Here is a 15,031-nt window from a genome sequence, read left to right on the forward strand (position 1 = left end):
GGTTGAATCTGTTCACAACAGTTTCTCCTGTTGTTTGGATTTTTTGTTTTTGTTGCAGAGAGGAGATACAGAGGGAAATATTCTCTTGTTCATAGTCTGAGCCTCTCCTTGAAGAAATCTAAATGACTCACATATTATAATTCTTAGCTACTGATACGAAGAAATCTAATGACTCACATGTCATCATAATTCTTAGGTACTGATAAAAAGAAGGCATCCTTAGTTTCACTCCCTGCGGGCTTGTTATTACTCCTCTTCATATGAACAATATCCTCTTCATGGGAAAAGTAGAAACCTGTGAGACTTGTGAAAGATTGTGTTGCTATGTGTGTGTGCATGTGTGTGTGTGCGTGTGTATTCGTACTTGCCACCCCTGATGCCAGGCCGTAGAGCAGGCCACCTCCCTCAGCCTGCGGTTCAAAGATGTGCGTGGCAGGAGGTGGACATTTCTCCTGTCTGATGAAGTTATACAGCAGGGTCTTCACCAGTCGACTGGTCAAAGACAGACTGGTAGAGAGACAGACACAATGAGAAAATAAAGATAGCTTGAAACCCTCTTAAGTTCACCATTATACAGAACTTTGCTAAACAAAATTGCTATACAAATAAAAAAGTTTATTATTATCTTTAACAGAAACAAGTTCACTGGTTCACCTTCCCTTAGAATAAAAAAAAAGAAAATTAAGGATATTAAAGAGTACAGGGTCATAGTGGAGACATGGGCCTTGGTTGGCTAGACTGGGCTATTTTATTTCACAACGTGAAAACATTCTGTGGAAGATGACGAGGCTGTTTGGAAGCAGAGGGAGGATTCCTCCGAACTCTGAGTCTGAGTGGAGGGCAGGATCAGACAGAGTCAGATTGGGCTGGACAGGATTCAAAAAGATCTGGGCCTGCCAACAGATTGTAGAGGACTCAGTCGGTAGGGCATGTGTGAGTAAAGGGGTTACGTTGTGTTTTTGTGCAAACATTCTTACTAACCCTTGTTGATGAGGCCATGTAGGAGTTCACTTTGAAATGATTCATCTGCGTGTGTGTGTGTGTATGTGTGGGGGAGGGAGGGGGAGGGAGAGAGAGAGAGAGAGAGAGAGAGAGAGAGAGAGAGAGAGAGAGAGAGAGAGAGAGAGAGAGACAGAGACAGAGACAGAGACAGAGACAGAGACAGAGACAGAGACAGAGACAGAGAGACAGAGACAGAGACAGAGACAGAGACAGAGACAGAGACAGAGAGAGAGACAGAGAGAGAGAGAGAGAATGTGCTCTCACCATCGTCCCTTCATGATGTGCTGGTAGATCAATCCGTCCCGGAGGATGTCTTTATGGAAGAGCTGGTAGGAGAACAGCACCAGCAGAGTGGTCACTGCCTCAAACAGGATACTGTAGGTGATGTCACTGCAGGGACAGACAGAGGCAGGTAATAAATAGGTTTAGTACAGTGTTAATCATTTCACAAACAATAAAACATAATCCCTTATAAATACAACTTCATCTGGTATAAATCTAGGTATACAAGATAACGTTCCTGGAAGTTGGTTCTGTAAACATAATGAAATAAATGCCTGATTTGTAAGCGAGCCATCTAAAACAATGAGATAACCTATTTATTGCGCTATTTTGGGATGCGGACTATTCCAGCTGTGGTAGATCTCACTAATACTGATCTTCAACAATGACAACAACCAAATAGTTGCAGGGTTGTGTACAGTACAGTGATAAGTGGTAGAGAAGGCGATGTGATTCCCAAATGGTAAGACATAGGTTCTGGTTTCAGTGGCACCACTATAACAGTGTGTCCCGCCACTCTCTCCACTGCAAAGCATGTTTGCTAAACTCATCTGTTCCCTACTTCCTGTCACACACACAAACAAACACACACACACACAAGTTTCACCTGTGTGACTTGTGATGTGACATGGGATAGTGATGTGATGTGATGTGATGTGATAGTGATGTGTTTGCCTATTCACTTTCATACACTCTGGGCCAATTACTTATTATACTGCACCATTATCACTGGTATCTCGATGTGGACACAAACAAACATGCACACTAACTCATGCACACACACACACACACACACACACACACACACGTACGTGCATGCACACAAGCCCGTCAGTGAAAAAATAAACAATGACAAAGTTACATCCACACACACACACACACACACACACACACACACACACACACACACACACACACACACACACACACACACACACACACACACACACACACACACACACACACACACAGGCAGTAACAGATTCCTTGCCAAGTTCATGGCTTAAAAGTTCACCTGAGAATAAGCCATTCTGTATCGATTACACATGCACAACAATTCATAGCCTAGCCATAGTTTCCCATCCTTTAAGGTTTTCTGTCCCACACTCTGAGGCAAGCAAATTCTTCTGCCTCAGACCGACATCTATAGCTAGTTGGGAGTAATGGAGAAAATAAGCAGAGATGGACTCTGTTGAGCGAGGTTTGCAAAGATATAAGCCAAAAATATAGCCAAATGAATGAGCTCAATGAATAAAAACTAAAATATGACATACAAAACAAAAATATATAATCATATAATGATGAAAAGAAAGACTCATCCAGTTGCAAAACTCAAAAATAAGCTTACATCATATGGCCTACCCTTGATTCTAGTTCAAAATCTACAACAAAAAAATGTAGGAATAAATACTTCTTTGTCGCTATAATACCAATGACGTGTCCAAGGCTGAAAACTTGACAAGGACCAATTCAATGCATTATGCTTAGTTTACAATGCAGGCTTGAACCATCAGTTTGAGTCAATAGTGAAAAATTATTTAATAACAATCATTTGTTTTTTCATTAGAGAAACTGTACATGTGTACAGTACGTGTGGAAACAGCAAAAAAGGGAGCAACTGTGATTTGATTGCCAATACGCATCGGCTACCTCCCAAGAAAAACAATATGAAATGGACAACTTTTGATACATCTTAATTTTTCTTGTGAAACCAAGCTATAAAACGGTTTCTCTCAAGATTACACAAAGTATATGAATTTGTAAGGGATTTCTGGGAGAATGGTAAGATCTCCCTCATGCTCCGGTGCTTCAAACCGGGAGCACGTAGAGAGGAAATGGGCCAACAGCCACAAAGTGGCGGAGGGAAGAAAAACAGGGAGAGTCTTGAAGCTTGGAACAATGAATACTGTTGGAATGCTGAATGCATTTAAACAAGAGCCAGGGTTTGATGTCCAGAGATGACAGAAGAGAGGGGGAGAGAGAGAGAGAGAAAGAGAAAGTAAAAGAAACAGATTGATCGACTGAGAGAGGCGACAAAAGAGAACATCAAGAATGACAGCCTACAGAGAGAGGAAAACTGAAAGGGACAGACAGAAAGACAGAGGGAGACGGTGTGTCAAGGAAATAGTGTTTGTCTGTGAACCTGGTTTGACCTTGGTGAGAAGCTTGTGTGAGGAGCAGAGCTGTAGAGGAGACTCTCTCTCAGTGTCTCTCACAGATTGAGTGGCTGGCAGGAGATCGTCCTACCAGTGCTAAGCGAACACACCGAGATCGACGCTCATTAATGCGTAGCGCGCTACATTGCACACTGCACTCTGAGACGTAAAGGTGGCTGACACCATTTATCAATCACTATGCTCCATTCCCCCCCCCCCCCCCCCCCCCCGAGCATCCCTCCTCCTCCTGGTATTCCCCCTCTGCTTCTAAACCTCATCTCTTCTTCCTCCTATACAACCATCCCCTCCCTCTCTCTGTCTCTCTCTCTTTCTCTCTCTCTCTCTCCCTCCAACCCTTCCCTCTTTATTCCCTCTTCATCATGTTGCCGGCTCAGTGCTCCAGCATGCATTGCTGAGGACTCTGGGAGGTGAGACACAAGGGCATCCTAGGCATGTTCCACAATGAATTTTCAACATTTTTTGATACGAATATCAAGGAGTGAATGGGCAAGCAGAGCAGAGCAAGAAAAAAAAAAAAGAGAGAGAGAGAGCGAAAGACAGAGAAAGAGAGGGTTACACATACAATACAGCAACTACAAAGAGGAAACCTTTCACTAGCTGCTCAGATTCTGAATGACTAACATTCTAGACACAGTATCTTAGAACAAACAAAAATACAAATACATACAAGAGACTCAAACTAAGTGATGGACTTGACTGAGAAACCAACTAGAAAAAAAAATCACAACTACTTGACATTTGAATGCGATTATTATGCTGATTAGCGCTATGAGGCACACAAGTGATGTTGAAAAATTAGCATTGTGACATTTAAAAATCATGGCGTGTAGCCAGTCAATGCATTGTGAACAAATAACTCATGAAGTGTGTAAAATGTCTTTTTACAGTGTGCGTGTATGAGTCTCAAGTCTTACATGTCTGACCTTTTCAGCCACTGTATTTAAGACACGGGGGGTGTCTCACTTCACTCTTCCACAAACACACACACACACACAGGGAATACTTACAGTAGGGGCACTTCAACAATCAGGTGCACAAGGTTGGACATCAACTCCTCAAGAAGGTCCTCGCTCCCTGTATCTAGAGAAGGGGTTGGGAGGAGGGGGGTTGGTATTCAAAGAGAAAAGAACGTTCTGTTTAGGGATGCACCGATGCCACTTTTTCAATGCCGATACCGATTACGAGTACGAAAGTTTAAGTATCGGCCGATACTGAGTACCGATCTGATCCATTACTTTTACTGAACAGTGCAGGCTTACTTTCTTAGTTTGGGGTCAATGGACAAAATTATTGAGATAAAATCCTTGTTTTTCCCTCTGTTTGAGAAATACAGGTTTCTATGTGCCACAAATGCATAAAATCAAGACAGTTTGCTTTTATTTCTTACATGTTACTCATGGCTTTCGGTATCAGATTTTAGTCTTGGGTAAAATCTCCGATACCGATATTCCATTTTAGCCTGGTATCGGCACCGATACCGATACCAGTATCGGTATCGGTGCATCCCTAGTTCTGTTATTATAATGAAACACATACGCCGGCTCCTTGTTGGTCATACTCAGTCTCTCTCGGTTCCTTTCCATCTCCCACTCCATCAATCCCTCTCTCCACCCTCCCCACCCACTCCTCTTTCCTGTAGCGTGTACAGAAGGATAGCAGAGAGAGAGTGAAGATTGCCAGTTGGAGTCATCCATTTCTTTTCTCCACTTCCAGCAACCTCTAATTAGCTCCACGTCCCCTTCCAGGGCTCAGAAATCAGCCAAGGCAGTTTTCTGCCTGCGAATATCCAAGCCACGCATTTCCAACCCAACCCTGAAGGTCTGTAGGGAGCTACAAGTGAGTGTGTGCGTCTGTGTGTGTGAAAATGTCATTGTTTACGTGTGCGAGTGCATGTTTGAGTATGCGTGAATCTGAGTGTCTGTGTGTATGTGTGTGTGTATCAGAGAGGTTGAGTGGGGGGCTGAGGACAATAGCAAAAATTGGATTGAGAAGCAGCACTGGCAGAGGGATAAAAACAGAGAGGAAGGAGCAGATAAATTCATTATTTATTCATTATTTCCTCTGTTGCTGCTATTTTCAATGTCTCTCTATGCGAGCAGTTGAAAAAACGTATTCACATCTATCAAGTCCTTCAAAAGTATGCAGAGTGTATATCTTGGGTACTTATTTGGGGCAGGGCTTACATCTGAGGGCAAAAGCCATGCACAGTCAGGGGGTGCAGAACTGGGCCTCTATTATCTGAGCTTCTCAGAGACAGTTGATCCAGGGTCAGTGGCCCGGGACATTTATCTATATAGATGTATTCAATTTAAAAGTACAACTCTGATCTCTGTTTGGGGGTGGAGAGGAAAACTTTACATATTTGACCCTATGAGTACAACAACTTCTCTGGCCTACTGGGAGCCCACACTTTCAAAAGTTGTTTCTCTCATGATACAAACAGATTTTGTGGATTAATGTATAGACTGCATTCAAGTACAAAAATGGCCCAACTTACCATAAAGCATTTTATTCTCTACCTTAGACAGTAGGGACGGTACGGCACTGTAGTCACTCCATACAAAATGTGAAATTTTTAAGCACTCCTTGAATTCTTTGAAGCCAACACTTTCTCTAAGCAATCTGTGGACCCATTTCAATCTTGATGTCAACACCTTAGTTTTCCAAATCAATCTTGATTTGTCTGATGGAGCTCACCTGCACAGGAGCCTGGTGCCCTCTCCTGGTAGGAGAACTGTAGGTGCAGCTCTTCCTCGCTCATCTCCCTGATGAACACCTTCAGCAGGCAGCGGATCATGAACAGTGCGTTGTGGGCCTGCCAGATGAACAGCTGACTGCAGAGGGGAAACACGACAGAGACATCTCATTCAGGGTCAAACATAGAACTGTGACTGAAATAAATGTTACGAAGGGGCTTTCTGTTGTGTATTTGTGCTGGGGGGGGGGGTGCCACTGGTTTGTGTCCTTTATTTATCAAGGGAAGTGTTGCGGAGCCCTTTTTCAGCAATGTCTGGCTTCACATTCATGCAGCTGCAAATATTCACCTAAGAGCTCCTCAGCATACTTCAATACTTCAACCCAAAGGACCGCCATGTTGGCAAGTATGCACCCTACTGAAGTGTCTTTGAGTAAACAACTGAACCCCATCAGCTCCAGGAGCACCGTGGGGGCAAGCAAAAAGAGAATTTCCCTACAGGAATCAATAAGGCATCATGTTATCAGATAATAATAACTGTCTTCCACTGATGGCCACTGAGCAGCTACACTGGAGCCAACTGGAGGATTAAGTACGTTGCTCAGGGGCAGCTTGGTCATCTCAATGGTACTTGATGAACAATGTGGAAGCATCTCTCTTTCACTTCCCCAGTCCAGATTTATCAAACCCAGATTCAAAGCAGTCACCCTCCAGTCACCAGATGGTTTGTCTAATCATTACACTACTCCATCCCCAACTTCAGTAACTGCCTCTGAGTTTAATTTGCCTCTCGCTCGTCTGAAGCAGTGATGCTGCAGAAAAAAAAACCCTCAGAGGTACTTAGGACCAGGACCGCCATGTGTGATTCCCATGCCCAGGATAAAATTATCCTTGTGGGCACAGACTCCTAGACTAACCTTCATCACATCCTCTGACTGCCCACATAACAGTCAATGGTCATCATAACACACACAGAAAGCATTACAATTTACACACCACAGGCAAGAGCTTTCCTCTCTCTAAAGCAGAAGCTTTGAAACAATTAGCACACACTTCATCACGTATTGCATTCATTACTCTTACTACCGTTTTCACAGTCAATCTTCTCACAAATAGAACATTAAGCTCTCCTTTACCACATAAAATTACAACCGCCAAACACGCTAGCACATACTGTACCACACCTGTCAAACCTTGGCTGCTATTTATTCGTAGGCCTGTGGTGTGTTTCACAATCATATTGATCAATTCATAAGCAGGTCCGGCCATGAATGGCACTCCAGGAGCCGTCAAAATAATCCAATAAAAATAATGACAATGATGCACTCCTGAGTCTTGTTTGTGTCCTGTTGTTGGAGCCGGCTCCAAATGCCAAGCCCGAAAGTTTCCCTGTGGCACAATTCTCATGTTCCCTTTTTTTCCTTTCTTTGTAGGGCTTCAGTTATTTCAATTATTACTTTACTTACTTCAATTATTTTACTTTAGCTACTAGTTTGCAAAACTAAAGAGAGTGGGCAGGGAAACTCTCTTGACCATGATACAGCATGCTTAGGAGACCAAATCATTTTTACAAAATGGGTAAAAATTTATTGTTGACCTATTACCCAATGATGGAAAATTAGAAAATTAAAAATTATCCTGGTTCTACATGTATCAAATTTCCCAGAAATATAGATTTTTGATAAAATATTCCCTGAGTTAAAGGCCCATTAGTGGGCCCAGCTAGGACCACCTTGGCCCAGGGCCCAGGACAAAGTATCCAGTTGCCTGCCTCTGCCCCTGATGGCGGCCACAGGAAAGGTTATGGGACAATGCTGCTAGTGAGCGTATGTGTGTGTAGGGGGGTGGTGAGAGGCCATTTGTAAAGACCAACAAGTGTGCCAGCACTTTCTAGGTGCTCGGGTGGATGGGGTGCTCCGTTCACGCATCGACTTAGCAAAGGCTTGGGCTCTGTGCGGCCTAAACAGTGCATTCTCCTAACCAATGGCCATTGCAAAAAGCGTTACACACAAACGTGCAAACAAACGAGCACACAGAACCGGGCTCTTATAGAGGTGCTCCTCCTGAGCTCCTACTAAGAGACACATGTAGGAAACACACACAGCATCCTAATAATTAGTATGCAGCATTCTGGTGACCCCTCCTGACTATGTATCCCTTGTATAACTCTCACTCACACGCAAGCAAACAAACTCACAAATATTCTCTTCAACAGCAGCTTTCTCACAACTGTTTCTCACAACTGCAACCTTCCCTTTGACAGCTGAGATACTGTGGGATTACAGTTGACTTCACCATAGTGTAATGATAGCACACTGTTCACATCCAGGTTTGACGCAGAGAAACAGAGAGAGACAGAGAGAGAGAGAGAAAGAGAGAGAGAGAGAGAGAGAGAGAGAGAGAGAGAGAGACGGAGAGGAAAATGACACTTGATTGGAAACATCCAATCCAAACCACAATGTTTCTAAACCACTAACACCAACACAGCAGGGTCTAATCAGCCCCACACATTGCCAATCAGCACATGCCAATTATGCTACACTCTGTTTGTATATGTGTACGCGTGTGCTTGTGTATGGGACAAGCCCTGATATGAAATGTGAGAAAAGCAGATGGCAGTGAATGGGGGAGAGGTAACTCCACCCTCTAATGATGTGGATTTCAGAATGGAGAGATCCCATCCAAAGCTTTTGGCGACTTGGGCTGTGTCAGTCGCAGTGGAGACGGGGTTTGGCAGTTTGTGTGGGGAATAATGCCACAGTGTCGATGATTATACCTCAGCAGCCTTCCCATGGGAAACGGCAACAGCTTAGGCGTTTGTCTCCTTTAAAAAAGAAATAGGGAATCCCTGACTGCCTGTGATCAAACAATAACAGGCACACATACAGGGGTGTGTGTGGGTGTATGTTTGTGCACACACCCCAACCCAGGCACAGTAATCATCCACATGCATAGGGTCTGTCATTACTGGGGCAGTCGCTGGAGTTCATTCTTCCCTCCTGTGAGGTTCTCATACTCACTCTTGGCATTCTGTAGAGATTTTCAGCTCTTTGGTTCTTCCCAGGAAAACTCTCACTAGAGCGCCAAAGTTCCCCGTTCTGGGATTGTTTTCAACTGGAAAAAGCAAAAGGAGGAGAGAACTAATCAGCAGCATTACATGAACTACTGAAACTTCTTACTCTGCTGACGCATTCAAGTAGCCAATAGCTTAGTATGCTAATAAGCTGTAACAAATCAGTTTAAATTCCAATTTAAACTCCAACGCAGTTGATATTCATCGTGAATAACAAAAACAAAATGAAAACAGATGTCACTGACCAAGCTATCAGTCAGTACAGAATACACATGAAGCATATTTATACCACAGGAAACATACTGAGGATCTTGGCCAGGGGGATGACAGCCTCTTCCAGCAACTTGGAGTCTCCACTGTGGGAGGGAGGGAGGGAGGGAGGGAGAGAGAGAGGGAGGGAGAGAAAAACACATGATAGTTAAGAAAAAATTAAGCGACAGTTCAGAGGAAATAGTTCAGATGAGCTCATTGCTTGTATCCACTGCCCTCTGCTGTCATGCTGGAAAACTGCACTATATTTAAGCAATGAAAACATTCAGACAGTGGGTTATTTGCAATTGTCACAGATCTTTAGGGACCAACAATAAAAAATTATGGCTGTGTGAAAAAACTTTTCAACAGCATGTTCACACTGACAGCCAACAAATGAATAACTTAAACATTTACTGAGAGAGAATTATATTCTAGTATAGATGTCAATATTTCTTGTCAGTTAGGTTGTATTACACATCTATAAAATAACCTTAATTTAGGCTACTGAAATGAGTGTTTCTGTCATCTCTTCTGTTGCCAATGGTGCCAAAGTGGGGATAAACAAGTCCATTTCCTCATGGTCAACTATTAAGTGCATATTCTAATGAATTATTCAAATATTCAGTGCATGCCAAAATTTAAAAGCGCTAACGCAGATCATGGACAAAAAACACATCACTTTCTGCTCTCTATGCTACTGATCGGTTGCAAATCCTTACAAATCTTGTTGGTAACAAGGGCAGAGATTCTCTCAGTTTGCTCTGTCACACTTCTGAGGAGCTTGTACAAATGATGTCATGACATTTTGGCTATTTTTGGCTATGTCCATCTTCCTCACTTGTAGAAATAGATGGATCATTTTTGATGATGATTCAGCCTTGCTGTCATAGAGCCATGGTACAACTCTGTTCCACATACCTTACACTGAACAAGATTGTCCTTTAAGTTTGTGCACACTGGGCTTTAGTATGGCTTTGATAATGACACAAGAGAGAGCATGGAAGGCTTTTTTTTTTTTTTGTAATAATCTGTTTATTGTTTTATGGGAAGTGTAAAAACAATAATGTTAAGAACATCTACATTACATTCAATCGTACCCTTTTTCCACCCCCCAACCCACTTCCCGATCCCCCACCCTTGCCTGCGTAACATTACATGATAATGGAAATAATAAATTAAAATAATAAAATCAAGTTGTAGTCATATCAGAGGGAAATCAGTTACATAATTAAGAAGCTGCTTACAGCCACTGATCTCAAACCATCTGCAAATTCAAAGCAGCACTTATTTTAACTGTCAGTATTTGCACTGCAAACGTAGCCTATCATGATTACATAACTTCTGCTCTGTCAGGACAGACATGTCTGACACGTAGACCTGGGAGACGGAGGACTTGGAGGGCTGCTTTTGGACACAAGAGCTTATCTGTGGAAGGTAGAATCAATGACTACAAACTCCAGTGTCTTTAATGTGATATACAAAAATCACTTCTGTAAAATATGTTTTGCCTCAATTTGCCCCTTAATTTATATCAATAATGCAAATAATCATGTATCACAACACTAAAAAGTTACAGTGTGTAGTTTGTATAAATTCAATGCAAATTTCAGTCATAAATAGCCTACTTCATGTAATATTGATAGTGTTAAGTATTGAATTGTACTGTATTATGACCCACAGTGTCAAATTGTATCAAATTGTCACTCAGTGAGGACAGCAACTCCCAAAGACAGACTGCAACATTATTTAATAGCTCTCTTTATTGCTAAAAACCAGACAATGTCGAAACCATAAACTGTAAAAAAAGAAACGTGTCGAAAACCACGTGTCTGTTTTTTAAAAATAAAGTTCACTATTTTGTTATCTAGGCTAGCACAAAGAGGTTGGGCTAGTTCAGGACGTGCCTGCATCAACTGAAAGAGGCAACCGATTTTGAGGAGAATAAAGTAACAAATAAAGTAACAAATATTTTAATTATCATTTAAATTAGAATAGTAATTTGCTATATTACTAGATTAAACAAAATTATTAGAGCCCCCCCAGCCAAACAGAATCAAGTATTTTTCAAGGAACTCGGTCACTAAATTATTTCCAAATAACTTATTCTTCCTTATAACCATCAATTCATAAATGAAAAGATCTTTGCAACAAAGTAGTCCCGTTCTGTCTTAAGTTTTATAACTGTCAATGATCTATTTTGCTTACTGGCTTTGCATACAGGGAGGCTGACAACTGAAATGTAGCTTTAAGACTAATGTCAAAGTTAACCAGCCGTTAGTGAAATCTTGGGTGTGTTCAGGGATACAGATAATGTGGCATCCTTACATCCCAACGGTCTTCACAATGGAGCTTAATGTTAACTAGTCTACCCCCCCTCAGCCATGCAGGACAGTAAAGTCTGTTGGATCATTACTCAGTCAGGTGAGCTCTGCAAACATCCTGTCCACAGTTTAATGTTGGATCTTTGTCCTGTTAAGGGACTTTCACATAGTACATGATTTGCTTGGCACTAACAGCTTGGTACAGTGCAACTAGATGACTAGATGCTCGGGGAAGTTGGGGTAGCGTGAAAAAATAGGTGGAGTTTTCAAGAAGCGGGGAGAGGAGCCACTGCCTGCTTGTTATCCAAAATATAACAACCAATGGTCATAGATTGCTAATCTCCACTGTGTTTTAAACACACCAACTTCAGCTGTCTTCCAACTGCAACACTACACATAGTCTTTTTATATCTTGTGGCACACCACTTACACAGGAAATGATGTCATGTGGTGTGATCTTAAACGCAACAGATCCCTGACAGCTACTCGGAGTTCACACTTAGTCTACATTTTCCTGCATGGGAGAAAGCATGAAGGCTAACAGAATGACAGTATCAAGGCCTATCTGTGACAGAAAATGTGACCAAGATGATTAGCGTACCAAACCTATCAACCCACCATCCTCAGAGCCAAAGCATTGCTGTAGTATTGGCCTAAATTAAAATTCACCTCTTATTCCAAAACACTACCCCTTGGATTCTGACAAATTCAGTCTTATGCCTACCCCAGTAAGAGATTTTGTTTGTGTGTGTGTTTCTTTACCTGCTGGTGGGACTGATGAAGGTGAAGGAGATGAGCTGGTTCCAGAAAGGGTCATTCTCCGATATGGCCTCGGTGCCCACCAGGGCCCTGAGGCTGGGGTTATCTGATAGGTCACTGACCTGGCTGGTGTTGGCTCCCATCTCTACCGGCTCCCCTGGACCCTCCGCAGGTTCCACTCAGCCAGACTGACCACTCCTCACTGCTGTTTAACCAGGCATGCGCCAAAACCTGAGGCAGCCAGTAACAAGGGGTTGTGGCATGAGAGATAATGAACAACTACATTGAAAACAAAGCATGTCTACAATCACTTTACAGCTATGCTATTATGCGTATATAATGAAAGGCTGCAATTATAACTTCATGTAATGTATGAGGCTAGGAACCAGCTTGCATTTGACTTCTCTGTCAGTGCTGATGCTCAAACTCAAATATGAACAAGACAAAAACACACACTATTCCTATTTAAGCTCAGCTGTTTGAAAGCCAGCTAGAAAGCTACAACTGATTTTTTACAAAACGGTGTCTTGTTCTTCCTTGATTCTAACGCAGCACAGGTGTCAGTTTATGTTACTTTTATTTTTACAGAAATGGTCACTAGTTCACAAAACATATGCAACAAATTAATTTGACAATCATCCATATACCAGCTTCACTGTCTAGGGCCAATGTTTATTATTTACCAGGCTCTCCAAGTTAGAGTTCTCCCTCAAATTTACTTCATGTGATCATATAGCACCACCTTGCCACTGCTAGTGACTTTAGCGCAAGGCAGACACTCAGATATACTGACTGACTCTTTTATTACCTTCCTGTACTTGATTTCCTTGGCACTGTTCCGCCAATTGCTGCTGTGGCACCTGAATTTCCCCAAGGGGGTCAATAAAGTGCTATCTTATTGGCTCAGATCTAGCTAGTAACTAGTATCTAGTTAGTGACATAGGCGTCCTCATAGTAGTTGTCAGCAGCAGAATCTTTACTTCACAACAAGACCTATGTCTATTGGAAATACAATGACCCATTTAGCAAACTGTCCCTGGCACACAGCCTTATAAAAAAGGCCTGTATCAGTTGTAATTGCTACATAAATAATGACATTTATCACAAAGGCCTATAGTAAACATCATTACTATTTAAGATGCACATCATCGCTAGGTTGAGATTCACTATCCCTTGGCAAAGATCCATCACAATTAGCAAAGTTATTATAAGGGCCTTTGCATCTATCTGGAGCTTGAAAGACTAGGTCAATTGAAGTAAGTCATGCAACATTAAAACTGTTGGTCCTGGTTAAGGGCCTAGTCAAAGGGGCAGCTACCAACATACACATCTTCACACTTATTCATATCAAATTATATGAACAAGGTGTAGGCCAAATTTATCAACACCAAGTCTATGACATTCATTTGTGGGAGAGGTCAACACAACTACAGGATGACACACAGGGAACCAGGACGTGCATGTGGTTTAACCTGACACACCTTTAGCATACATCTTTTCAGGCCAACAGCTCAAGTGAAGTGCAGTACGGTGGAGGCACACAAGTCCTATACCACAGAGGGGGGAAATCTCAAATTCTCAAATGTTAGCTACATATGCTAATGTTCTTGCTAACACTCACTAACGTAACAGAATGATGATTCAGACCTTGCAATAGCAAAATTTCATCCTAGTTAACTTACACCTAGTTATATCTATTCATAATTTAACTGGACTTTTCTTGCATCACTGCAGCATGAGTTAACTTAGATAACGTGAGCTCATCTTGTTTCAAGTGCAGGAAATAGCCTGAGCCCCAGTAACTTTGACTGTGTTCATGACATAGCTACAACACGAGCTGTCAGTCCCAATTTAGCAAAATCCAAACATAGGGAAATGAATGATTCATGGGCAACTCGGTGAGCGGTTTCCAGTTAACTAGTAGCTAATATACTGTCCAACAAACGGCTAACGTTAGCGGTTTGTTTGCAATCAGCTGACCGTTCGGCTTACCTGTCATATATGCTTCTCGCTGTTTCCGTGGCAGTCCTAGCTCCGTGAATCGGGATGAACAGGCTTTTGTACACTAATCAGCGGTTTAGAACAAGCTGCTAAGCAAGTACAACTTACGACCAACGGTACTTGAAATTTTGAGCAATTTGATACAGTCAAGTTTACTCTAGATGCTCCTTTCCACCATATTTTCCACGTCGCCACCCCTTGCGTAATGATGACAGAGGCGTTACGTCAATGACGTTGCAGATAGAAATATGGCGGATAGATCACACACAATACGCGGTCTGTTACAGTACCACGAAACATGAACATATCTGATCTAATCGGCACAATTCTATTAACAACTTTACCTTGAATGTTTAGACCGCTTCATATGACATAATCTGTCAAAATGCATGTAAAGACGGCAACCTCTTGTCCAATTGCAGTTTTATTAGAAACGTTTGGCAGCCCCTCAAGATGTTCGACCTAAAAA

The 15,031-nt window shown here is 42.2% G+C and overlaps 1 protein-coding gene across 1 annotated transcript in view; it reads right to left on the reverse strand.

The window, feature by feature from the left end:
- The window catches only part of dym (dymeclin), a 56,403-nt gene extending 41,660 nt beyond the window's left edge, over positions 1 to 14,743 (reverse strand). Inside the window, exons 1-8 of the mRNA XM_071896738.2 lie at positions 14,554 to 14,743; positions 12,565 to 12,792; positions 9,533 to 9,585; positions 9,177 to 9,270; positions 6,159 to 6,295; positions 4,469 to 4,541; positions 1,267 to 1,392; positions 365 to 507 (exon numbers count right to left, since the gene is read on the reverse strand). Of these exons, the coding sequence (XP_071752839.1) occupies positions 365 to 507; positions 1,267 to 1,392; positions 4,469 to 4,541; positions 6,159 to 6,295; positions 9,177 to 9,270; positions 9,533 to 9,585; positions 12,565 to 12,704 (766 nt within the window). The 5' untranslated portion in view covers positions 12,705 to 12,792; positions 14,554 to 14,743. The remainder of the gene's footprint in view (positions 1 to 364; positions 508 to 1,266; positions 1,393 to 4,468; positions 4,542 to 6,158; positions 6,296 to 9,176; positions 9,271 to 9,532; positions 9,586 to 12,564; positions 12,793 to 14,553) is intronic.
- Positions 14,744 to 15,031: the final 288 nt, after the last annotated feature.

Source organism: Centroberyx gerrardi, chromosome 2 (assembly GCF_048128805.1).
Source record: "Centroberyx gerrardi isolate f3 chromosome 2, fCenGer3.hap1.cur.20231027, whole genome shotgun sequence".
Taxonomy (NCBI): Eukaryota; Metazoa; Chordata; class Actinopteri; order Beryciformes; family Berycidae; genus Centroberyx; species Centroberyx gerrardi.